General features: G+C 34.8%; 2 protein-coding genes across 6 annotated transcripts in view; one reads left to right on the top strand and one right to left on the bottom strand.

Moving 5' to 3' along the window:
• Nucleotides 1–17730, bottom strand: part of METTL15 (methyltransferase 15, mitochondrial 12S rRNA N4-cytidine) — a 251900-nt gene extending 234170 nt beyond the window's left edge. For 2 of the 5 annotated variants that reach the window (XM_082683257.1, XM_082683261.1), the window contains exons 1-2: nucleotides 15383–15574; nucleotides 12121–12407 (exon numbers count right to left, since the gene is read on the bottom strand). In XM_082683257.1, the coding sequence (XP_082539383.1) occupies nucleotides 12121–12390 (270 nt within the window). In that variant the 5' untranslated portion in view covers nucleotides 12391–12407; nucleotides 15383–15574. Of the gene's footprint in view, nucleotides 1–12120; nucleotides 12408–15382; nucleotides 15575–17604 lie in introns of those variants that run through there. The other 3 variants (XM_082683258.1, XM_082683259.1, XM_082683260.1) reach the window with 3 other exon arrangements.
• Nucleotides 17731–17761: 31 nt separating this feature from the next.
• Nucleotides 17762–25154, top strand: part of KIF18A (kinesin family member 18A) — a 79778-nt gene continuing 72385 nt past the window's right edge. Inside the window, exon 1 of the mRNA XM_082683256.1 lies at nucleotides 17762–17870. The gene's annotated coding sequence lies outside the window, so the exon portion shown is untranslated. The remainder of the gene's footprint in view (nucleotides 17871–25154) is intronic.

The following is a 25154-nucleotide window of genomic DNA, read 5'->3' as shown; positions in this document are numbered from 1 at the left end:
AAAGAACCACTGGACCTAACCTCTTGGGATAACTATGATTAGACTATTGATTAAGGAGTAGTGCTGACTGACCTAAATAGAAAGTAACCAGCACCCTGGATGACTCATGAGAATGTGCTTTGTGAACCAAAAAATATCACTTGTTTCTCCTCCGTTTTCTTTGAGCTTCCCTTCTAGAATGGACCGCTGCTTTCTTCCTGGTTCTCTAATTTACTGAACTAGAAGAATGGTTCTTAAATAAATTTCAAAAATCAGTACATATATCTGACTTTTGACATAGAGGAATATCATTTTTTACAACCACAGAAACACATGTATTTGGGGGTTATATTTGGACCAGTGATTTCTATTTTTTTTTTTAAGATTTTATTTATTTATTTGATACAGAGAGAGAGAGAGAGAGCACAAGCTGGCAGAGAGGGAGAAGCAGGCTTCCCACTGAGCAGAACCCTGGGATCACGACCTTAGCTGAAGACAGACGCTTAACAGACTCAGCCACCCAGAAGCCTCTGGACCAGCAATTTTTAAAACCGTACTTTTTGATTACCTTGTAAGTTGAACTTAAAATGAGAAAATTTTAAATATATTTTAGTGGTAACAATGTAATAAAGATTCAGCTTCTGGACTATAAAAAAGACCAAATTATAAGAAGACAATTTTTTAAAGTCATTGGATAGGCAAAGCAATCAAGTAAGTTATTGCCTTATTTATCCCATACCCTGTATTTATAATTTGCTTCTAAACTCTAATGACAAAAATTATATTCACTGATAAAAATGCACTAATTAACTTATACAAAAGCAAGAATATTCTCATGGATGTTCAAATTACTGGGAAGGGTATATATACATTCAAGAAATATACGTGCTTGTTAAAGATTTCAATATGAAAATTAAATATAATTATATACATTTATTTACATAAACAGTTATAAAAATACATATATGTAAAATAAATATTTTCAATACTATCATATCATTATGCAAAAAATAAACATAAACAAGTTACCTTCCTTTTAGTTTTAAGTGCGGAATTTTTATTAAAAACTTTAAAGTAATTGTTAAGGAAAAGAACATTTTAGGTAAGACTGAGCAGCTCATTTAGCTAGAAAAACTTTATTTGCTTATATATATACGTAGCAAAATTCTTAAAAGTAGCCGGAGAATGAACTCCTTTCTGCATCAATTCTCCACATTTTTTATAACAAAGATATGATCAAACATTTTATAAATTAACATTTACTAGAAACATACCCATTAAAGAAAATACATCAAATTTACCAGAGTGTTCCATATTCCCATATGCTCTACCCCAAAACTTTAAGAGGAAATTCTAAACTTGACACTCTGAGAAGATGGAATTTACTAATACACATTAACATTTTCAAAAACTGTAAATTTTATTAAAAATACTGGATAAAAATTTTTAATATATGATCAAAGACTAGAACTCAATTGTCTGTTTTGTGTTTAATACTGTTAACTCCCTATAAGATTTTAAACACTTTAACAACAGTATGTAAAATGTTCATCACATCACCAGGTAATGTAGCAATCTACAAATGCTTAATACCCCAAGTAAAAGGTAAGAAAATAAATATCAGTAATAAAATATTACATGTAATACACACAAAGCTAATCATGAAATCCAATTCTAATAGGATTTTTAAATACATATTAAAGACATACTTTACAAGTATACATGGAAAAATATCTACAAGTATAAAATCTGCAAAAGAAAAATAAAAAAGCAACAATATTCATTTTACTTGAAAGCTTCATATAATTATAAAACAATCTATTCATAGAAACCATCAAGTAATGTAATTACATTTTCTTCAAAAAGATAATTTGCCTTAAAATTCTGCTAAAATAAAAAAACTTACCTTTTAACCACTTTTAAGTATACCTTTCAACAGTAGAAATTAAATACATTCATAATGTTCAACCATCACCATATCCATCTACGTAACTTATTTCATCTTGTTAAACTGAAACTCTATACCAAGTGAACAGTAACTCCTTGTCCCCCTACTCTTCCCATCCCTTGGCCACCACCATTCTACTTTTAGTCTCTATAATTTTGACTACACTAAATACCTCATGTAAGCAGAATCATTTAAGTCTTCTTATGACTGGCTTATTTCACTTAGCAAAATGTCTTCAAGACTCATCCATGCTGAGGAAGATAACAGAATTTTCTCCCTTTTTAAGGCTGAACAATACTCCCTTGTATATATATGCCACATTTTGCTTATTTAGCATCCAGGGAACACTTTAGTTAATTTCACATTTTAGCTATTGTGAATAATGCTGCTATAAACAGGTGTGTATAAATACTACCAAGAGACCATTCCTTTAATTCTCTTAGTATATACTCATGAATGGAGTTGCTGAATCATATGATAAGTAGAGGAACCACCTTTTTGTTTTCCACATCAGCTCTACCATCTACCATTCCCACCAATAGCACACAAGATTCCAATTTCTCTACGCCTTTACCAACACTTATTTTCTAGGTTTTTTTATAGTAACCATCCTAATGGGTATGAAGTTGTACCACACTGTGTTTTGATTTGCATTACCATAATAACTAGTACTATCAAGAATATTTCATTCACATATCTTCTTTAAAGAAAAGTCTATTCGGGCGCCTGGGTGGCTCAGTGGGTTATGCCACTGCCTTCGGCTCAGGTCATGATTTCAGGGTCCTGGGATCGAGTCCCGCATCGGGCTCTCTGCTCAGCAGGGAGCCTGCTTCCCTCTCTCTCTGCCTGCCTCTCCATCTACTTGTGATTTCTCTCTGTCAAATAAATAAATAAAATCTTTAAAAAAAAAAAAGTCTATTCAAGTCCATTTTGAATTGGGTTATTTTTTGTTGGTTGAGTTTTAGAAGTTCTCTATATATTATGAATATTAAACCCTTACCAGATATATGATTTACAGATATTTTCTCCCATTCTGTAAGTTGCCTTTTTACTCTGTGGATAGTGTCTTTTGATGCACAATTTATTTTTTTTTAATTTTCATAAAGTACAATTTACCTTTTTCTTTTGCTACCTGTGCCTTTGGTGTTATATCCAAGAAATCACAGCCAAATCTAATGTTATAAAATTTTGTCTTGTGTTTTTTTCTAAGAGTTTTATAGTTTTAGGTGTTATATTTAGGTCTTTCGGCCATTTTGATTTAATTTCTGTATATGGTGATAGGTAAGAGTCTTATTTCATTCTTTTGCATATGGATATCCAGTTTTCCCCATGCCATTCTCTGAAAAGACTGTCCTTTCCCTATTGAATGGTCTTGGTATCCTTGTCAAAAATCATTTGCTCATATATGTAAAGGTTTATTTTTGAGCTCTATGGTCTATTCAATTTGTTTATATTCCTGACCGTATGCTACTACCATGGTTTTGATTACTATAGATTTATAGCAATTTTGGAATAAAAAAATATGAATCCTCCAGGCTTATCTTTTTAAAAATTATTTTGACCCTTTAGGGTCCCTTAAGATTCCATCTAAATTTTAGGGTGGGTTTTTCTATTTCTTCAAAAACATCATCGGGATTTTGATATGGAATGCACTGAATTTGTAGGTTGCTTTGTGTAGTACTAACATTAATAATATTAGGTGTTCTAATACATGAATACAGCATGTGTTTCATTTTTTATGTCATCTTTAAATTTCTTCCAGCAATATTTTACAGTTTTCATTGTACAAGTCTTTTATTTCCTTAGTGAAATTAATTTCCTAAGCACTTTATTCTTTTTTGATGCTATTGTAAATGTAACTTTTTAAAAAAATTTCCTTTTCAGACGGTTGGTTGTTCATGTATGGTGATTCTTGAGCATCGACTTTGTATCCTGCTACTTTACTGAATTCATTTATTTGTTCTAACAGGTTGGCTTTTGGAGGGATTTCTGCTTGTTTGTTTTTTGTGAAATCCATAAGTTTTTACATATAAGATCACATCATCTGCAACAGAGATAATTTTACATCCTCTTTCTAATTGGGATGACTTTTCTTTTTCTGGACTAATTACTCTAGCTAGAACTTCTAATACTATCTTGAATAGAAAGGGGTGAAAACAGACTTCCTTGCCTTCTTCCTGATCCTAGAGGAAACACTTTCAGTCTTTCATCATTGAGTATGATGTTTCTGTGAGTTTTTCATATAAGACTTTTATTAAGTTGAGATAGTTTCCTTCTATTCCTTGATTGTTGTGTTTTATCATTGAAGGATGCTGAATCATGTCAAATGCTTTTTCTGCATCAGTTGGGATGATCATGTATTTTATTCTTCATATATACTTTTTTTCATATGTTATATATATATGTGTGTGTGTGTGTGTGTGTATATATATATATTTCACTCTGTTGGTATTACAGATGCTGGTATTACAGATTAAATCAATTAAATTTTGTATGTTGAACCATCCTTGCATTCCTGGAATAAATCCCACTTGGTCATCACACATAGTCCTTTTATTATGCTACTGAATTCTGTTTTGTAGTATTTTGTTGAGGATTTTTGTGTCAAGTTTTATAAGGGATATAGGCCTATAGTTTTCTTGTAGTGTCCCCTGGTACCAAGGTAATTCTGGGCTCACAGAATGAGTTAGGAAGCATTCTTGCCTCTTCAATTTTTTTAGTGTAAGAAGAATTGAAATTAATTATTCTTTAAATGTTTGGTAGAATTTACCAGTGAAGGCATGAGGTCAAGTGTTCTTTGTCCGTAGATTTTTTTTTTTATTACTGATTTAATCTCCTTACTAGTTACAGGTCTATTCAGGTTTTTTTATTTCTTCATGATTAAGTCTTGGTAGGTTTTGTATAGCTAGGAATTTGTCTAGTTCATCTAGGTTATCCAAATTGTTGACATACAACTGTTCATAGTATTCATATATAATTCTATTTCTGCAGAATTGGTAGTAATGTCCCCATTTTTTCTTTTTTCTTTTTTTTTTTTTTAATTTTATTCATTCACTTGACAGAGACAGAGAAACAGCACAAGCAGGGGAAGTGACAGGCAGAAAGAGAAGCAGGTTCTCCATGCAGCAGGGAGCCTGATAAGGGGCTCGATCCCAGGACCCTGGGATCATGACCTGAGCCGAAGGCAGATACTTAACCAACTCAGCCATCCAGGGACCCCCCATTTTTCAATCTTGTAATTTAGGCCATCTCTCCTTTTTATTAGTCTATCTAGCTAAAACTGCCCATTTTGTTGATCTCTTCAATTTGCCTTCATTAATTTTCTCTATTGTTTTTCTGTCTTTCTCTGGGCTATTTTTGGATTTAGCTTGTTCTTCTTTCTCTAGTTTTTTTACATTATAAACTTAGGTTGTTGATGTACAATTTTAATTGAAGTATAGCTGACATACATTATATTACTTTTGGGTGACAACACAGTAATTCAAAGTTTATACACATTACAAAATGCATTTATATACATTATAAAATATTTGACATCTCTCTTGTTTTTTAATGTAAGCAATTATAGCTATAAATTCTCCCTTTGCACGGATTTTGTTAAGTTTTGTTATGTTGTCCCATATGTTTTAGTATGTTATATATTTTTTTTCATTCCTAAGTATTTCCTAATTTCCCTTGTAACTTCTTCGATCCATAGGTTGTTTAGGAGTATGTTGTTTAATTTGCGTAAATTCATGAGTTTTCCAGTTACCATATGATTACCTTAATAAAATGTCCCACACGAGAGTACAAGGTGATGGGTATTAAGGAAGCACATGTTGTGATGTGCACTGGGTGTTATACGTAACTAATGAATCATTGAACATTAAATCAAAAACTATACTATATAGTGGCTAACTGAACATAATAATAAAAATAAAATGCCCCACATGCACTTGAGACAGATGTATATGATATTGTTAGAATGTTCTGCATATATGTTAGATTTAGTTGATTTATTGGGTTAAGGCCTCTATTTCCTTACTAATAGTTTTCTGATTATTCTAGAGACTACTGAGTGTGGTATTAAATCTCTAGCTATTATTATAACACAATGTTTCCTTTCAATTCTGTCAGTTGTTGCTTTTATATTTTGATGGCCTGACACTAGATGCATAAATATTTGTAACTGTTATGATATGTCTTACTGTATTAAACCTTTAATTAACTTATCAACATAAAATGTCTTCTATACTCTAATTAAAATTCTCTTACTACCTCAATTTAATTAAAAATTAAGCTGAGATTTCAGGAAGACTGTTTTATTTATTTTTTTAAAAGATTTTATTTATTTATTTATTTGACAGATAGAGGTCACAAGTAGGCAGAGAGTCAAGCAGAGAGAGAGGAAGCGAAGCAGGATCCCTGCCAAGCAGAGAGCCCAATGCAGGGCTCAATCCCAGGACCCTGGGATCATGACCTGAGCTGAAGGCGGAGGCTTTAACCCACTGAGTCACCATATGCAAAAAAAAAAAAAAAAAATCACTGATGTTGATTTCAAAGTTTTGCATTCAACAAAATGCCTCTGTTCCATAACTGACTTTGTAAAAAGTAAATTATATAAACAAATCTATACTATGCAATGCTGTTTTTATCTGTTGTATATTTGGGATGGATTATTTATTAGAGAGAGAGAAAAAGAATTCTGTTAAAAAATGCATGAAAGAATATCCTATGGCTATACCATGGTACTTTCTAGAACAGAGAAACATCAAACACAGGTCTTAACTAGGGAACATCAAATGAATTAAAGGAAAACTCTACACACTATAACAATTTTCAAAATTCTAAGCAAAATTTTGTGTCATTATATAATTCACATATATCTCATGGCATCATGAGAGTAATATCTGGCATTATCCATGCCAGATGGAGAGCACCAATTATTCTTATTTTTCTCTACATTCAGTGACATTAGGTTGGTAGCTTGAAATGGGCCATAATAGGAACATGTATATCATGAAAATCAGCAAAAGAAAATACATCAAGGTTTTGTTGTTTCTTTTTTTTAATCTATACCCTACCCTGACTCTCAGACCAGGTATTAAATATTTACCAATATAACACTAAAATATCAAACTGCAGATGGTATTTTGATACAGAGGTCACTTATATTACCTACATGATTTTTAGGTAGAAACTTTTTTTTTCAAATAAACAATGGTAAAATGCAATGTAAGATAAAAGTTTACTTCAAAGATACCTGTATTTTTAACAGAAAATAAAGGAGAGGAAATACTGTATCTTACACAGTCCATTCCATCTGAAATCTTAATAGTTCTTCCTTTAAAAAAAAAAAAAAAAGGCATCTACCTGCAGAAGCTATGGCATTGATCCTGTCTCTTAGAAAAGTTCTTAATTTTTTCAATAATTTGAGGTCAAATGAAATAAATTAAACTCTTAATCTCTGTGGTCAGTCAGCCTTCAATATTTAAAAAGACAAAATGTATAGTCACAGGATTTTCTCTCTGATGTTTACATTAAAGATTATAAAGATTTTCAAGTAAAATATTGTTACTGATCTTAAGAAAAATCCATTATGCAGAGGATAATTGACTTTTTATAAAGAAAATTACCATATCTGGTACCATGATAACTTGAGCAAATCTAGTAATTATTGAAATTAATGTTAAAAGTCAGAGTATCAAAACAGACAAGATAATTATTCTGATTATGTATAAAACAACTTTACAACCTTAGTCTGATACTTATCATAACTGATTTTGCACCAGTTTAGATACTCATTTTCTCAGTCCTCCTATCTGTTCTTTCACCAGGATTCTCCAAATATTTCATCAGACTGGGCCTGCCACACTGAGGTTGGAATCATATAAAAGCTTTGAGCCCAAGAAGTAACCTCAGTACCCAAAGGACACTCCTTTTTTTGTGTGTCTCACATCTGTCCTCCAGTTAACTCTGACTTTTATTCATTCTCTTAAAAATCATTACAAACCCACCATGTTGTAGGCCTTGTGGAAAGTAAGAAAAACATGTCCAGGGGCGCCTGGGTGACTCAGTGGTTTAGGCCTCTGCCTTCGGCCCAGGTCATGGTCTCAGGGTCCTGGGATCAAGCCCCGCGTCGGGCTCTCTGCTCAGCAGGGAGCCTGCTTCCCTTCCTCTCTCTCTTTGCCTGCCTCTCTGCCTCCTTGTGATCTCTGTCTGTCAAATAAATAAAAATAAAATCTTCAAAAAAAAAAAAAAGAAAAAGAAAAACATGTCCATGACTTCATGGGGGACAGTCCACTAGGGGAAATGTCCACTGAACAAACAATCTCATAAAAAGTTATATTTATAAATTATTAATGCTATGAAAAAAAAGTATATGACTCAATGAATGTGTAATGGGAGACCTGGAGGCTTACAAAAAATTCCCTGAGAAAGTGAAACCTGACTCAAGACCTGAGGATGGTGATGAGAAGAGTTCCAGAGTGCAAAGGAAACAGGACTTTCTCAATTCCAGACATGTTGGTTTCACCTTTCCTGAACTTTCATTTCCACCTTTGCTGTCTCTTGGAATTTTTCTCCTGAATTTGACTGTATCTAGCAACCAAGTCCAACCCATCCTATCCCTGTATGTTACAACACCCAATATTTATTGAGTTCATACTACTTGGAAGATATCATTCTAAGCAATTTATGTACGTGAACTCATCTACTCCTCACAGTGACCATGAAGCAGGACACATTTCCATACTTTACAGATGAAGAATCTGAGGCACAGTCATGATAAGATACATGCCCCAAATTACACAGCTACTGGTACTAGTTCTTGAATGTCCATTATCTTTCTCATAACTTCTCACTCTTATAGAAACCCCCAGGCACCAAACTAAACTGACACCAGTACTAAGCAAAGAATACCAAGTCTCCTATATCCAGCAACCATCTTCAACTAGGAAGGGTCATGCAATTGACAAAGGTGGCCTACATTAAAATATCTCCAGGGACAAAAATAATTTTTTAGAATAATAAATATTCTAACAAAAAGCTGTTCACCCCGATTATGAAATAATGAAAACTGGGATAGTAGAAAGGGTTATAATTTATTTCATTCTCTCTGTACCACCCAAAGAAGAGGAAGATAAAAAATTTTTTAATTTTCTTTCAATCCAAATTTATAAATTTTTCTCATGTATTTGCAAAATTGAATTAATATATAGTAAACTGGCTATGGTGTAGAAGAAATTCCCAAAATTATTTTCTTTTGGTAAGCAACTTTTAAATGATAAAAAAAGAAATAACTATTAAATGACCAAGGCCTCACTGAAAACTACATATAGATATTTTCTTAAAAATTCTTGTTATGATCAAAAGTTTCATTTGTAAATTCACCATTGAAGGTGATATGAAAAACAGTAATTAAGCGGGTGATTGATACAAGTGAGTGTATGACTCATAGTTTGCAAAGGAAAATAATTTTGGGGAAAAGGCTCAGGAAGAAAAGAAGCAAATAATGGGTTCTGGAAGAAATCAAGACCTTTCCTGTCCAAGAACTGTCACCAGTTTTTATTACTTGAAGATTAAGGGAATAGTGAATAAAGCTGTCTGCCAGACAGGAAAGGTAAGAAATAACACTGTCTCTAAATGTACCTCACATGAAAGTTTTCAGAAATAACATTCATAAAATTAAACTTTCTATAAAAAGTTACTAGAAAACCCAACTCAAATCACACCAATGGAAATGTCAAAATAAACCAATATTACATTTGTCAGGAACTTGAACAAAATGAAACTTCAGGATAGGTCAAGTTATAGAATCATCTAATTTTATTCCACTGGGTTTTAGAACAAGGCAGATCCAATACTGATTTATAGGACATTTTGTAGGGTTGGTTTGTTTTTGTTTAGCTCTTTTTCTACTTCAAGGTTAGTGTAAAATAATATTTAGTTTTGCTACTAGGATTCAGCAAATTTGTATGAGGTTTAGTTTCTGGCTCCAGAAGTCAAGTTCAAGCCACTGAATTCAGCTCCACTTTTTTACTAATTGAACCTCCCCTCTCATATATATCTCAATTACATCATATATATATTTACATGTACTATTTTTTAACACTCACATTTATGTATGGGTATTAATTGCTATCAATGTATTATTAATCTTCACAGACAATGAACAGAATTTCATTTTAAGTCATATCCAACAAGAATTTTTATCCAATTTTGTATTTTATTTACATTTTTGTGTATATTTTAGAGTCCCTACTATATGACTGCATTGAGCTGTTTATAAACACATAGATGTTTATACATATAGATGTTTTATACACATAACCTAATTTAAGAATACTGGGGTTACCTTGTTATATATATACTGCCTACAGATAAGGTAAAAGAATTTTTTTGTGATGAAGCAACCTAAGTCGCTTTCATATGAGCAACATCCAGCCGTTTCAGCATATTTTACGCATGTAGCTTAGAACTTAGTTCATGAAAACTGTCTGAACCAACATAAGGAATTCTCAAGAAAAAATTAAAAGCTGTATGTGTGTATGTATGCATATGCATGTGTGTTAGATGACCAATTCAAACCTAGGCAGTCCAATTATAAAATCTTTGCTCTTAACTCCTAAGCCACTGTATCCTGGAAAAGAAGTAAGGTGTGACTTTTAGAATGAAAGTAGCTGATCTAGGTAATAACAGTACTTCTAAAATAAGGAAGTGTATTTCTGAACTCAGTACACTAACTATCAGTATTAAGTTATAAAAACACATTTGATGAATATTTACTATAATGATTTTTTTTCCTTTTGTAAATGTGCTTAATTACCAGAAAGTTTCTAGCTTTGTCTTTTTGGATATTATTTCACCTAACATTTCTTTATCTCCTTTCAGAGTTTAAAGCATTTCTGTATCTAAAACTTTATATAATCCCACCAGCAACACTATAAATAAGGCAAGTATTATGGTTAATTGGATATGTCAACTTTGCCGGGCCCCAGTGCCCAGATATTCCATCAAATATTATTGTAGATGTTTCTGTGAAGTTTTGTTTTTTTTTTTAAGATGAGATTAAAATTTGAATTACATACTGACTAAAGCAGATTACCCTCCATAATGTAGGTGGGCCCCATCCACTTAATGAAAAGCCTTAACAGAACAAAGACTGACTTCCTTGGAACAAGAAGGAACTCTGCCAGCAGACTGCTTTTGGCTCCAAACTTCACTTCTTACCTGGTCTCCAACCTGCCAGCCTACTGTGCACATTTTGGATTTACCAACTCTCTTTGAGATTCAATTCCTCAAAATCAATCGTTCAATCTCTGCTCCTCCACATAGGTGGGTGTGTGTGTGTGTGTACTATATAAACACACACACACACACACACACATATCCTGTTGGTTCTGTTTCTCTGGAGAACTCTGAATCAAATAGCAAGGTAGCTGAAAAGTCTAACAACAAGAGCAGGAATTCAGATCCTTACTTTTGTCTCATTCCTGAAAAGATACCAAAATTATTAAAAAATCTATGCTAGAACTCAGTTTTCATACCCAAACCACTCAACCCATGTCATGTTCTTTTAAAACTACTATTTGACAAAACTAATCAATTCTGGAAAACATTATGGCAGATCCTCAAAAAGCTAAGTAAGCTAGTTACCTTATGACCCAGCAATTTCACTCCTAGGTATATGCCCAAGAAAAGTTAAAACATATGTCCACACAAAAATGTGTGTATGAATGTTCATTACAGCATTATTCACAGTAGCCAAAAAGCGGAACACAAATGCCATCAGATGAAAAGGGTGAGGCATATCCACAAACACAATGGTTCAGGGAAGAAAAGAAATGAAGTACACATGCTACAACTTAGATGAATCTTGAAAACATGCTAAATAATACGAAGTGAATGCAAAAAGCCACATACAATATGAATCCATTTATAGGAAATGTTCAGATTAGGCAACTCCATACAGACAAAAAAAAAAGATTAATAGTTATCAGGGGCAAGGGAAAGGGGTCAATGCATAGTGAATACTAATGGATATAGGATTCCCTACTGGAGTGATGAAATGCTCTTGAATTAGATGGTGATGACTATACAACCTCATGAAAAGACTAAAAACCACTTAACTGTACACTTTAAAATTCTAAGTACTAACAAAAGTGAATATCTCAATTTTTAAAATGTTAAAAAAATAACACTAATCAACTTACCTGGCCTTTTTGCGGTGCCAAACAACGAACAACTTCATCCACCATTACTGGAATATGTAATTTAGCTATAGCTTCGAAATCTCTATCTTGAGATCTGTGTTTCTCCTGAGTTCCAGTTTGATCTGTTTGTTCCTGGGCTTCATATTCATTATTTCTTTGTGCTGTATCATGTATTTTTTTTGGCCAGACACCTAAATTAAATATGCCAGATTCCAACCAGCATGAAAGAAATTCTTTATAGATTCTACAAAAATATGGGTACCGAAGCATTCTGTAGGTCAACAAATCTAGAAAAAAAAATTAAAAATATCATGATTGTTGGATTTTTAAAATACATAGTTTTATATAACTTTTTAATATGGCCTGAAAAGCTCTAAGACCATCAACGTTTTAATGACCAGGGAGGCAAAAATTGATTATTAAGTCATCATTTTTCTTAAATATACTTTCCTAACTTTAAAGAATGGATTCAGTGCATTAGAACTACTCATTTGAAAAAGCTGTCTGGAGGGGGCTAGGGGATGGGATAACACAGTGATGGTCACTAAGGAGGGCAGGTGATGTAATGAGCAGTGGGTGTTATATACAACTGATGAATCCATGAACTCTACCTCTGAAACTAATAATACACATATGTTAATTAATTGAATTTAAGTTCAAAAAAACTGTCTGGATGATTGAAGGGATTATGAATATCCTATTTCAGGTTCAGGTGGTCTTTTATTTTAAACTCATTTATTTGTTTTTCTCATAATGTTAAAGCTTCATCTTCATTTTAACTTTGTTTTAAAAATTGTCCCTGGAAAAAGATATGCAAGTTTATCCAAATTAAATGAAGGTAAAAATCAGTTTGTAAAAATCTTGCTGACTTGTCTTAAATATTCTCTAACGGGATTATTTCACCATGGCCTCTATCAGAGAAGCTTGTTCCAATTTCAATTATGACTTTGTAAATGCTCAACTGACATACTTTGGCATGCTTTGTGTGTTCCCTGCCCACCACAAAACAAGCAAATAAATAATTAATACATTCCTTAACTTTCTCACTTGTGTTCCTTTTGATTCTGCAATCTGCAACTCTTACAAATTCAAAGGAAAAAGTATTTATGAAATACATTAACAGAAAACCTTTTGGAAACACTATGCTTTTTATACACTAGGTTGTAAGCAACATTTTTAATACTACTACAGCAAATACCAAGTTAACATTCTTCTTCCTTCCTTATAGATTATTATTAGTTATTTAAGAATAAGACCCATATCTTAATACCCACAAAAGCAGATGCACACTAGGTGATTCATAAGTGTTTTCTGGAAAAAAAAAAAAAATGGATGGATGGGTAAACTCTAGATTCTACAGAATTAATATTTTTATCAAAACTTACTTTAGGAAATTTCACCTGCCTGACCGACTATACCAAAAACCACATTCTCAAAATCCTTCAAGAAACATAAATACTTCCCCCACCAAAAAAAAAAAAAAAGAAAGAAAGAAACATAAATATCCTACTTAAATATACCTTTCCCTCCTTTTGCAATAGAAATGAAAAATAATGTTGGAAAGTTGATCACATGTAATGACTATAAAAGAAATACATTTATATTATATAAATACAATACCGCAAAATGTTACCTTAAGGAAATGCCAACTTTACCTACAACATAATCCACAGAATGATGTGGCAAATGTGACACGGGAAAAATATAGGGGAAAAAAAGGAATGTATATAGGTGTTTGAAGTAATATTTTGGATGTTCACTGGTGACAAATTAGCCAAATTATTAATTATGCCTCGTGTTTCTCAGAAAGCTTATACAAAGTAAATCCAACTATCCTCTAACCTAGTGTTTCTAACATTTTTCAAAATAAAAACTGACATTTTCTAGGCACTTAATAAATACTAATAAACTCATTCGATCCTTACCACAACTTTCAGAGGCAAATAGTATTACTATTTCTATTTTACACATGAAGAAAACAAAGAAGTAATTTGCCAAAAGATCATATATCTAGAAAGCCATCAGCCTAGAACTGTAACTCCAGCATTCTGTCCCCAGAGCCTGAAATCTTATCTGAGTCTCTATGCTACAAACATAGACCACTGGCTCTATTGTATCCATGTAATTGAATGGTAGTTTAATTACATTGACTATATATTTGTACTATCTCATGAATTAGATTATTTTTTCTGTAAAGAGCCAATATCCTATTGCTTGGTCCTACTCCATTTGGAAATACAGTATAACAGGGGACATGCAGTGTATAATCCTAACTAGTGGAATCTGGAATATTTAAGCAATCTACACTATATGTCCAGATATAAATATGTGAATCAATTCCAATACAGGAATCAAAACCACATAGGAAAAAGCAAGTAGGACAAATTGGGGGAGGGGTGTTTCATTTAATTGAACTCTTTTGCATTCGATTTCTATGTATTTACTCAACTGTGTTCCATTACAAAGCCTAAAGATTTTACTATGCACTAACTGGCTACTAACATGGGTCAACATGGAGAAAGGACTTCAATAAATTTTCCTCTTTGGCTGTTTCCTGAATACCTCCCTAAGAATGGAAAGAAGCAAGCTCTAAATTAGGGAGTTCCATCTCTTTAGGTAGTCCTGTCTCCTACCAGATAACTGAGAGCACTCCTGCAGTCAGCTCTGAACCAAGCACCCTTGATGATTTAGGACAGTTTGAGCTTCCTCTGGTCACAGGAAGGAAGCGGAGAGTCGGGAGACCGGACCGCTAGAGCCAACTGGGCGGTTTCCCTAGGTAAATCCTTTAACTTTGCCAGCAAGGTTCAGTTTACGCCGTTGAATCGAGGGAACTGGCCAGGTTACCCTTTTCATTGTGGGACCAGGAAGGTGAGTGAGTGATACCTTTCAAAGTTACTTGCTCAACGGTGCTACCAATGACCACCATTGCACTCACTTAGCCTTCCCTCCGGCGAAAACCATTTGAAAATTTAATTCCTAAGGCCAAAAACCCGGCCTCTGGAGGCTGGGAGCCGAAGGCATAGAAATTGAAAGAGGTTCTAAAATTAAGGAAGAATGCTTCCTTTTGCCTAAGAATTATACTCGGAGGAGGGAAAACTGTTCACAAACTTCGGAGCTCAGGACGAATGAGTGTTCAGGAGAGGAAGCGGGAGCGGGGGCGTGTTTTCTTTGTCCGGGGCGAATCCGGCGACCTCTGAAGTTCCCCCAAAGGCACGGGGTGGGCTCCCAAGGAGCTCCCGGGACTCGACCACCTTCTCCTCACCTGAGGCACGAAGAATTCGCAGTTGGTTTCTAAGTCGGGCCAGCGACGACCACTACGGTGCCAGAGAACATGAATTTGCCGCACGTCTAGGTCCCAACCTTGGGGGAAACTTGCAAGGACGGACAGATCGGGCCCGCGTCCGCCCCAGCAACAGAAAACCGTCCGCCTTTCGTTCCGCTGTTGGCAGGACCCAGCTAACAAAGAGGCGCTGGGGTTTTTAAACAGTGTTCCTGGAGGGGGACAGGAATAAGAACCTACCACTGCCAGGTTTAAATTTACTTTTACATTTTTTTTTTCTTCTTTAATGTCTGAGGCAAGTTTAGATCTAACTTTCCATTTTATCATTTCCACTTTATTTGGTTTATTACGAACTTGTGTTAATTTCCGTCTTCTATTATAACACAGCATTAGTTATACTCCACTTTCGAACAAAAGGTGGGAATTTCTGTCTCCTTTAGCACTTACTGTTTTTAAGATTTGGGTTCTTTTTCCTTCATTTCATTCCAAAATACATCAGTCTCATACTTTCTGCTATACTCCTCTTTTGCCAAACTAAACAGAAGCCAGTTGGCACCGTGATGGCATTGACTGTAACATTAAAGTTTCTTTGCTTTACCTATACAATTAAGAATATGGTCTTCGTCATATGAACTTAAAGTTAAATGTAAAATAAGTGCTTAGATTAAGTGTGGAAACCTGTTAGCAAGCCATACAACGTGTGAGTATCAAAAAAAATGATACCTAAAACACTTCTTTTTCACCAATAATCAATGCAATTTTACAAGAAATTCGTTTATTAAAATGCCTATTTTCAGAATAGATTAAGAAAGCATCTGAATATCATTTAATTTAGAAAGTATTTCTGAGACAAACACCTTAATTCTGAATTGGCTGGTTTGTACAGTTAATAATAAATAATTTACTTTAGAGATTTTCTGAAAACTTCAGTTTTCTTCTTCAGTGAAATAAATTGTGCCTACATCTCATGGACTGTTTTGATAATTAAATTATAAATTTATAACTTTATAAACTTTATAAATTAAATAAACTTTATAAATTTATAAATTAAACTTTATAAATTAAGTAAGCTTTATAAATTAAACATTTATAAAGTTAACAAAATGCCTGGGACACCAATGGTAAAGTACTATAGAGTAAATGCATATTTGAAATAAAATAAAAAGGCTTCTCAGTTTTATTACCAAACTCAGCACCACACAAATAACTATTGCATTAGCTAAGATATATGTCATATAGCCAGTAGTTAGTATCTTTATTGATGCTCTATCCAGAGTTCAGAAACAATCATATCACATGCATCGTACACAATACACAGTGCTTCTGATCTTCTTCAGGAGGAAATAGATGTCGACATTATGGAGGTTTTCATACATTTTCTCACTTATAATACTCTGAAATGCATTGTGCCATCCTATTATGGTAATAAGCTCCATATAAGAGTATAAATATAGCTCAAGAGGGCAGGGATTTTTACTTATGCTATTATGTCCCTAAAGTCTACAATCAGTAATTGCTGATGGATACAATAATGTTAGTATAAAGAACAATGACATACAGTTCATACTATTAAAAATATCTTGACGAATAAAGATGGCTTAGCAAACGTATTTCCCTTTTTTTTTCTGGTATTTTTTTCTTATTAAAGTGTACATTTTGAAATCATATCTACAATCTAAGGCAAAAAACTACTGCATCCAGTAATGAACTAGGCCAATAAATTTAAATAAATTTATTCTGTAAAGTCCTCATTAGAAATGTAAAAAGAACCAAACGCCAAATAGCTTCATAGTCAGCAATAAAGGGAGTAGGCCTGGGAGTCCTGAGAAATTAAGACTGGGGCCTCCAAAGCAAAGCCCTGGACGTTCAGTTAATTGAGGCGAAATGACCCTAGTTTGATCCAGTGGAAGTGGCTAAAAGGAACAGGTCCCTCACCTTCCAGAGCATAGGACCCGTGCCTTGGACGCTTCACTACTCAATAAAGAAAAGGAGAATATAAAAATATAAACATTCAGAACCCATTAACCCACAGCCAACAGGCTCCACCTCTCCCGCAAGCAGACGGCACAAGCCAACCCCTGCCCACTCCCGTCTCACTCACACCCTGAACCCTGGGAGCGGGCCTTGAGCCCGCGGGTCTGGAGGTGGCCTGAAGATCCCAGGTGGCTACCTCCCACCTGCAGCTGCGGTCTAGCTCCGCCCACCTCGGCCAACGCCTCCGGAAACAGCCGTGCGCGTTGCCTTGGTGACGCGCCACAAGGCCGCTTCCACTGAGCTGCGCGGCTGAGACTCCTGGCGCCAAGCAGTAGCGCACCACGGCAACGTGCGACGTGATGGCGTCACGAAATCGGTAGCCAATGAAAGGAAGAGCTGAAAAAGCTGGCTTGGGTTTGAATCTTGTGGCTGAGTTTGAATCGTGGAGTGGCGGACATCGTAGGGAAGTGTTGCGGCAATCTTTGCTGGAGCGGAGGTGAGTGGGAAGCACGCGAAGAGAAACCTCTCTTTTCGTAACGCTTCTTTTGATGACCCGTCTCGCTGGGAGCGGAAGGCTACTCCGCCTGAGGAGTAGAAGACGGCCTGCGCTTGTTGACAAACGCGGAAGGGTGGAGGGCTGGGGGGTGGGGGGTGACGGTAGTTAGGGTCCCTGGGGAGAAAGTGAAAGGACGAAGGAACTGGAGAACCTGCTGGAGCATAGCTCTGCCTCATCAGGCGCCCTTGACGGCTCATCAGGAAGGACAGAAATCTCCTGCCTTAAATTCTGAGAAAGTCGGAAGTTTTAAAAGGCATCCTGGCCCCTTTCCTGGCCTGGCAGAGCACTTTAACTGCCCTGCGCTTACAACGTAAAGTTCACTCCGCACTTCTGATTCAGAGTGTTTTGTTTCAGATACAGATGTAAATGTAACTCAAGGCTTAACTATCAAAAAGGAGTTTGGGTCCAACTTAACAACTTTTTGTCCCGCAAGGTTCTGCTGTGAGCCTGGCAAAGATCCGTCGGGAACCTCCTCTGAGCCCCAGATGTAGAATCAAGACAAGATTTGCCAGCACTGCCTAGCCGGATTGCCAAGACTCAAGGTATCGGAGCGATACTGCTTGGCAAAGTGCTTTGCAAATGGAAGGGACTCTTGAACACTGAGAATAAGTCCTTCTACTGTCTTTTCTTAGTTTCTGCCAAGACTCTTTGAGGAGCTCTTTAGGCACTCAGTTACAGAGAGATCAAGGCCAATTGCTGTTTACGAAAAGAGGTTATTTGACCAGAATTGAATAATTTTGTTATATAATACATAGTTGAGGTTATTCACTATTAATTATCGAGTAGAATGTATTAAGCATTCTACAAGTTTTAGTTGGTAGTTGTTATTCCACTACCTTCAGGCTTCTCGCCTTTGATTCTGGAAAGTATTTGTGAACTTTGATACTAGGGAATATAAGAACCATAGACTAGATACTCCTTGTTACTAAGTTTCTATTACCTTGAAAGAATTGTCTGTTTCAGTAAACAAAGATTAGCTTGCCTTTAACAGCAGTAAATTAATCTCTTCTGTTACTGAACAAGTATTTGAAAAACATAAAATTTTCACTTTAAAAGTGGGTCTTGTCAAAGTGTATTGATACCCTGAATCGATTAAGGTACACAACAAAATCACTTTTATGCTGTCAACTCTGAAATCTAGGAGGAAAAAATAGCCCAGATGTTAGTGCCACTCTTCACTCCATTTGAAATTTCTTTCTTCCCTGATGTTCTTAATGTAGTAAAAGCACTGGCTCTAACACTGAATTTAATTCCAAAGAGAGGTGTTAAGTTGTATAGAGACTATAAATGATAGTACGTGGAGGATAGTTCCTGTTCCTAAAAAGTGTTTGTTGAACCTCAATCTAATTCAGATTTAAGTATGAATTTAAGAAATTCATACTTAGAACTGTATAACTCCACATTCAAAATAATTTGTGCAGCATTTCTGTTCCTTTGAAAATATTCTGTTCTTATCCCAGTAGAGCATTGCTGTTGGGCTTTGGATTTAGACCTGAGTCTACATTCTGGCTTCTCACTTACTAGCTGTATCATCTTATTTATCCTTAACTAAGTTTGTGTTTTTGTAAAGTGGAGACTCTTATAAAATATGCCTTATATGGTTGTTTTAAGGATTGAATGAGATGATGAGTGTTAAATGTTTACCATAATGTTTGGCATAGAGAGCATGCTCAAATGATAATCATTGTTGTTCATTAGTAGTAGTTATCACCTTACTGACCTAATTTAAGACTTCTCAATAGTGTATATGCTGAGAATAGATAACTGTTTGATATCCCACAAGCAGAGAGAAATCATACTTTCAGTTTTATTTCAACATTCATTCAAGAGCTCCTCTGCTGGGCCCTGAGGTTTCTATCAAAAATAGGCAAATATGTATTTTTAACTTCTGTGAGAAAATTTCTGGAGACTAATATTTACAACTGAAAGAGTAGTCATTTAAATACTTCCGATTTACATCCAGTTAATCTAAGTTCAAATCCCATGTCTTATGCTTCCAATAGTGTGGCGTTAGCCAACCAATTTAATCTAATTACAGTTATTCCTCTGTTAAATAGAAATGATTATAAATACCTGTATCATAGGATTGTTATGGGGATTAAATAAATATGTAAATTGCTTAGCAATTTCTATATCTTTACTAAGCATGCAATAGAAAGTACTCCATAAATACATATTAAATGAAAGATTTAACTTATGGTAAATTTTAATAGTTTTTGTTTTGTTTTGTTTTGTTTTTGAAGTGAAAATAATTAGTCTTGTTTAAAATCCAAATGATACAAAAAGATATATAGTAGAAAATAAGCCTGCCTGTCACGCATACTTCCATATTTCCCACACCGTGGAACAACTGATTCTATCAATTTCCTGTGTTCTTTTCCTAAAAGAGCTCATACATATACAAATATGTATGTCTTTTAAAAATTCAAAGGATTGTATGCCAAGTCTTCTATTTGGCACTTATTTTGCACATTTATCTTGAAAATCTGCATTAGTTCATTCATTCATTTATTAAACAGATATGTACTGAGTCCTAAATATTGAACAAGCCCTGTTCAAGGTTCTGGGGTACAGATATAGTCCATATTCTCATAGTGTTTATATTCTGGAGAGGAAACAAACAATAAATATGTAACCAAGTGATACATATTTTCCAGTTAGTTTAGATGCTAAGAAGAAAAATAAAGCTGGTAAAGGATGAAAGAGGAAAGAGCAGGGTTACACTATTTGGAATGGAATCTTTGGGGAAATCCTGTGTGAAGTAATATTTGATCAAGGACATGAATAACGAACTGAGATTAAGATTTTCAAATATCTGAAAGTAGTGTCTTCAAGGTAGACTCTTCAAAGAAGAGAAAGTGCAAGGCCATGAGGTTAGAACAAGATGGAATGTTTTAGGAACACTAAGAAGGACAGTGTGACTGAAGCAGAATAATTATGAGGGAGGATACCATTTGAAGGAGGAGATATTGGAGAGGTTGATGGGGCCAATTTTAGAACCTATTGGACATCCTATGGAGTTTGCATTTTATTCTTATGCTGAGAACTCATTGAAGAGTTTGGAGCTGGGGAATGACATGAGATATGTAACATGATCTGATTGCTCTAGAAGAAGGCATCAGTACATGCAATCGATGAATTAAATAAAATTTATTATTTTACTTGCTTATAATTAGGAGTGAATCTTTAACTTTAATTAACTTATATTTTATCTTGGGTGAACAGTAGCTGCTTATATTATAAGTTTAGAATTTGTCTCTTCAACCTGGTTTATATTATCTTGCCATTATTAAAGAGAATTAGGTTTTAACACTTCTTCATTAAATATAGCAGAGGAATGAGTTTTTCCGTGTGAGTATCCCAGAAAATTAAATATTACTCTTACTAAGTAACAAGGTTTTTAACCACCCTCAGTGATTATTATAAAACAAGATCTTCCATTTTCCTAATTTTGTAAACCAGAAACCAGGCACATTATTTAACATTTTTTTGATGCCTCAGTATCCTCATTGTCACTGCCAATTACTGCTAGTCATTGTACTCTACTAAGATACGTTGATTCTTTCAGAGAAGTATATTGTATGTTTTCCTCTACTCTAAATGGGTGAATTGCTTTCTTGGATTCTGTGTCTGCTTTTTATAATTTATTAATTTATCCATTAATCAAGTATTTGAGAATTTTCTATATATCAAACTCACTATGAGAGATTAAGGATGTAACAGTAAAAACATATAGCTCCATTAGCTGTTATTTCTTGTCACTTTCTTATACCCTTTTTCAATGACATGTAATAATAAAATATTAGAGCTAGAAACAGACCTTAAATAACAGAGTCCAATCCTATCACTTTATAGATTAGCAACTCAAGCCCCTTCGGTAGCTCCTTCATTATTCTCTTATGTTTTACTTTCTCTATAGACTAGACAAATACCTTTCTATTATAATGAACAATGGTGTAGGAAGTGTTCCATCTTTAATGTTTTAGTCCCACCAACGAAATCCTACCAGCTTACTATTAAAGAAATACAATTAGGAATAGATATGACAAAATTGGTCAGAGGCTGTGATACTATCTTCTGAATAGTCATCTGAACAGAATTTTTTTTAAAGATTTTAGTAATTTAGTTGACAGAGAAAGAGACAGCAAAAAGAGAAAACAAAAGCAGGGGGAGTGGGAAAGGGTGAAGCAGACTTTCCGCTAATCAGGGAGCGAGACGTGAGGCTTGACCCCAGAACCCTGGGATCATGACCTGAGCTGAAGACAGATGCCAAATGACTGAGCTACCCAGGCACCCCCAGAATTTTTTTTTTTTTAATTTTATTTTTAACTAATCTCTACACCCATTGTCGTGCTCAAATTTACAACCCTGAGATCAAAAGTCATATGCTCTACCCACTAAGCAAACCAGGTGCTCCTGAAAGGAATTTTTGAATCAACACATTATTACACAGGTAACAATATTTAGGCTTTTCTTTTGCTCCTTCCTAGTAAACAGGGTCAAAGAATTTATTTTCTGGGGCGCCTGGGTGGCTCAGTTATTTGGAGTCTGTCTTCAGCTCACATCATGATCTCAGCATACTGGGATTGAGCCCCCATCAGATTCCCTGCTCATATGGGGCACATGCTTCTCACTCTAGCTGCTCCCCCCCAACTCCTGCTTGTGTTTCCTCTCTCGCTGTGTCTCTGTCAAATAAATAAATAGAATCTTTAAAAAAGAAGAAGAAAAAGAATTTACCTCCTGTGTGCCTTATTCAGCATCAGATAGATGTCCACTCTTTCACTTGTCCATGTTAGGAAAGAAAACTGGCATTATGTATTGATGTAGGGAAAACTTCATTAATCCCTGAAGACATTAGTATATTTGAAGATAGACTAATTTTTCACAGTTTGGTGATCCTGTTGACCTTAGGTATTTTTATTAAGAAAATTATTTTCAGGCATTTGTTTTGAAAAAGTCCAGATATGTGTGGTACTTTAAAAATTAAGATGGATGTCTTTCTTAAAATTTGTAACAAGTTGTAAAACAAAGTTGTATTTGAGATTATACTACTTAAATTCCTTTATATCATTGTCAGTATTTCTCCTTGAAGTATTCCTTGAGTGAGACCTATTGCCTTCTAAAATACCTTCAGCAATTCCCAGTAAACTTCAAAATAAAACCTAAACTTGATGGCCTTGTATTCATGATCTTTCAAATCTGGCCTCACTCTTATCTAATTATATCTTCACAATGCAACTTCTCCTTTCCCTTTTATTCTGTCCAGCTGCATTAGGATGCAGCAAAGCTTGGGACACCTGGATGACTCTGTGAGTAGAGGTTGCAATTCTTGATCTCAGGGTCATGAGTTAAAGCCCTAAATTGAGTGTAGAGATTACTTTAAAAAGAAAAATGTTTTAAAGAAGACTGAGCTAAATTGAGCATCTCTTTAGATGCTGTAGATAAAATTGCAATTAGCTAAAACTAAACAGCTAAAAGAAATGAGGTTTAAGCAAATTGACCATGCAGCCTGTTATGTCCTCTGCACAAGCTGTTTCTTACCACAGGCCTTTGGACTTGCTGCCTAAAATACTCTTGTTGCAGAGAGTTTTTCAGTTTCTGTAGAAAGTCACTCAGCTAGACAAGCTTTTCTCAACTGCCCCATCTAAAATAGGAACCCCCATGTATACTCTTGCCCTCTATTCTGGGATCCAGAAAAATTCTTACCTCATAGAAGGCACTCAATAAATATTTATTGGATATATAACTGATTTCCCACCCTGAAATGCTTTTTTATCATAGTTAATAATAACCATCCTTCAGCTCTGAACTCCTGTCACTTCCTCTAAGTTCCCCGCCATGATAGTCTTATGTAGGACTATTAGCCTTTACCTTACCAGCTCCTGTCACAGTTACAACTTTACATAATTGTGTCATTATTTTATTAATACCTCTTTGCCTCACTGCATTGTATATAATAATAATAATAATTGTGGCAAACACTAAGTGCATATTGTGTGCCAAGCAGAGTTCTAAGTTCCCACCACAGCTCTGTGAGGTAGGTATTATTATTAGTCCCACTTTACAGATGATGAAATTGAGCCAAAAGGAGGTTAAGTAACTTTCTAACACAGTCAGTAAGTACTAGAACTGGGATTTTAACCTAAGGTAGCTGGCTCTAACATCTAATAGTTTGCATATTGAATCAATTACTTAATTAACAAGAGATCCCGTCTAATCTTTAGATTCTAAGGTCTATTTCAAAATAATCACCTGAAGTCCTCTTATACTTGTTTATCTATTTCATTTGTGTGTATTTTATCTATCATTGGGGTGTGAAAAGTCTATCATTTAAGGTCAAAGCATTGCTCAATATTCCTAAGAGCTTTTAGACGTGTGGAGATCAGTTTTTGGTATAACAAGGAATATGGGATGCTACCAACCTATAATAGAGGTCATAAATGCTAAACATCTTCTAATACATGTAACAGTTCCAAACAAAGAAGAATTATCCTACCTAAAGTGCCATCATGAGCCCGTTGGGAAACACTGAAAAGATGAATCAGCGTCTTTGGCAAGAAGAAACAGGAATGGAGGTAGATAGGGAAGAGGGTAGATAGGCATTCATTGAATGCCTTGATACACTTAATACTTTTTTCACTTTTAGCCTTCACAGTGCTTTGAGGTTTCTTTTATACAAATAAGAAACTGGGATTCAGTGAGGTTAAGGAAGTCGTCTAAGGTCATAGAAGGGAGGTATAGGTGCTTTGTGAAACATAGAAGCTCAAGAATGAAGAAGAGCAGAGTAGTAATTCATCTGGTACTTGACTGTTAGAGTCCAAGTAACCATCCCTCCTTCTTCAGTGTTCTATTTTTGGAGGACAGAGTCTAAAAAAGGAGTGCCATCTCCAGTGTCTCCTGCTTTTAGATTACTTTGGCTTTATTTGAATTCTTTCCAAAAGTGTATGGTTTTATGACATATTTTAGCTTCATTATTGTTGTTATTTATCCCATTAAAAAAAACAAAATGGGGGCACCTGGGTGGCTCAGTGATCTCAGGGTCCTGGGATCGAGCCCCGGACTGGGCTCTCTGCTTAGCAGGGAGCCTGCTTCCCCCTCTCTGTCTACCTGCCTCTCTATCTACTTGTGATCTCTCGTTCTATGTCAAATAAATAAAATCTTTAAAAAATTTTTTTTTAAAAATTAAAAAACAAAATGTCTTTTTTTAACCTTTCTTCCGCCTCC

This window comes from Mustela nivalis (genome assembly GCF_964662115.1).
Source record: "Mustela nivalis genome assembly, chromosome: 9".
NCBI lineage: Eukaryota > Metazoa > Chordata > Mammalia > Carnivora > Mustelidae > Mustela > Mustela nivalis.
The sequence above is the reverse complement of the archived record's forward strand: the minus strand, read 5'-3'. Positions and strand labels throughout refer to the sequence as shown.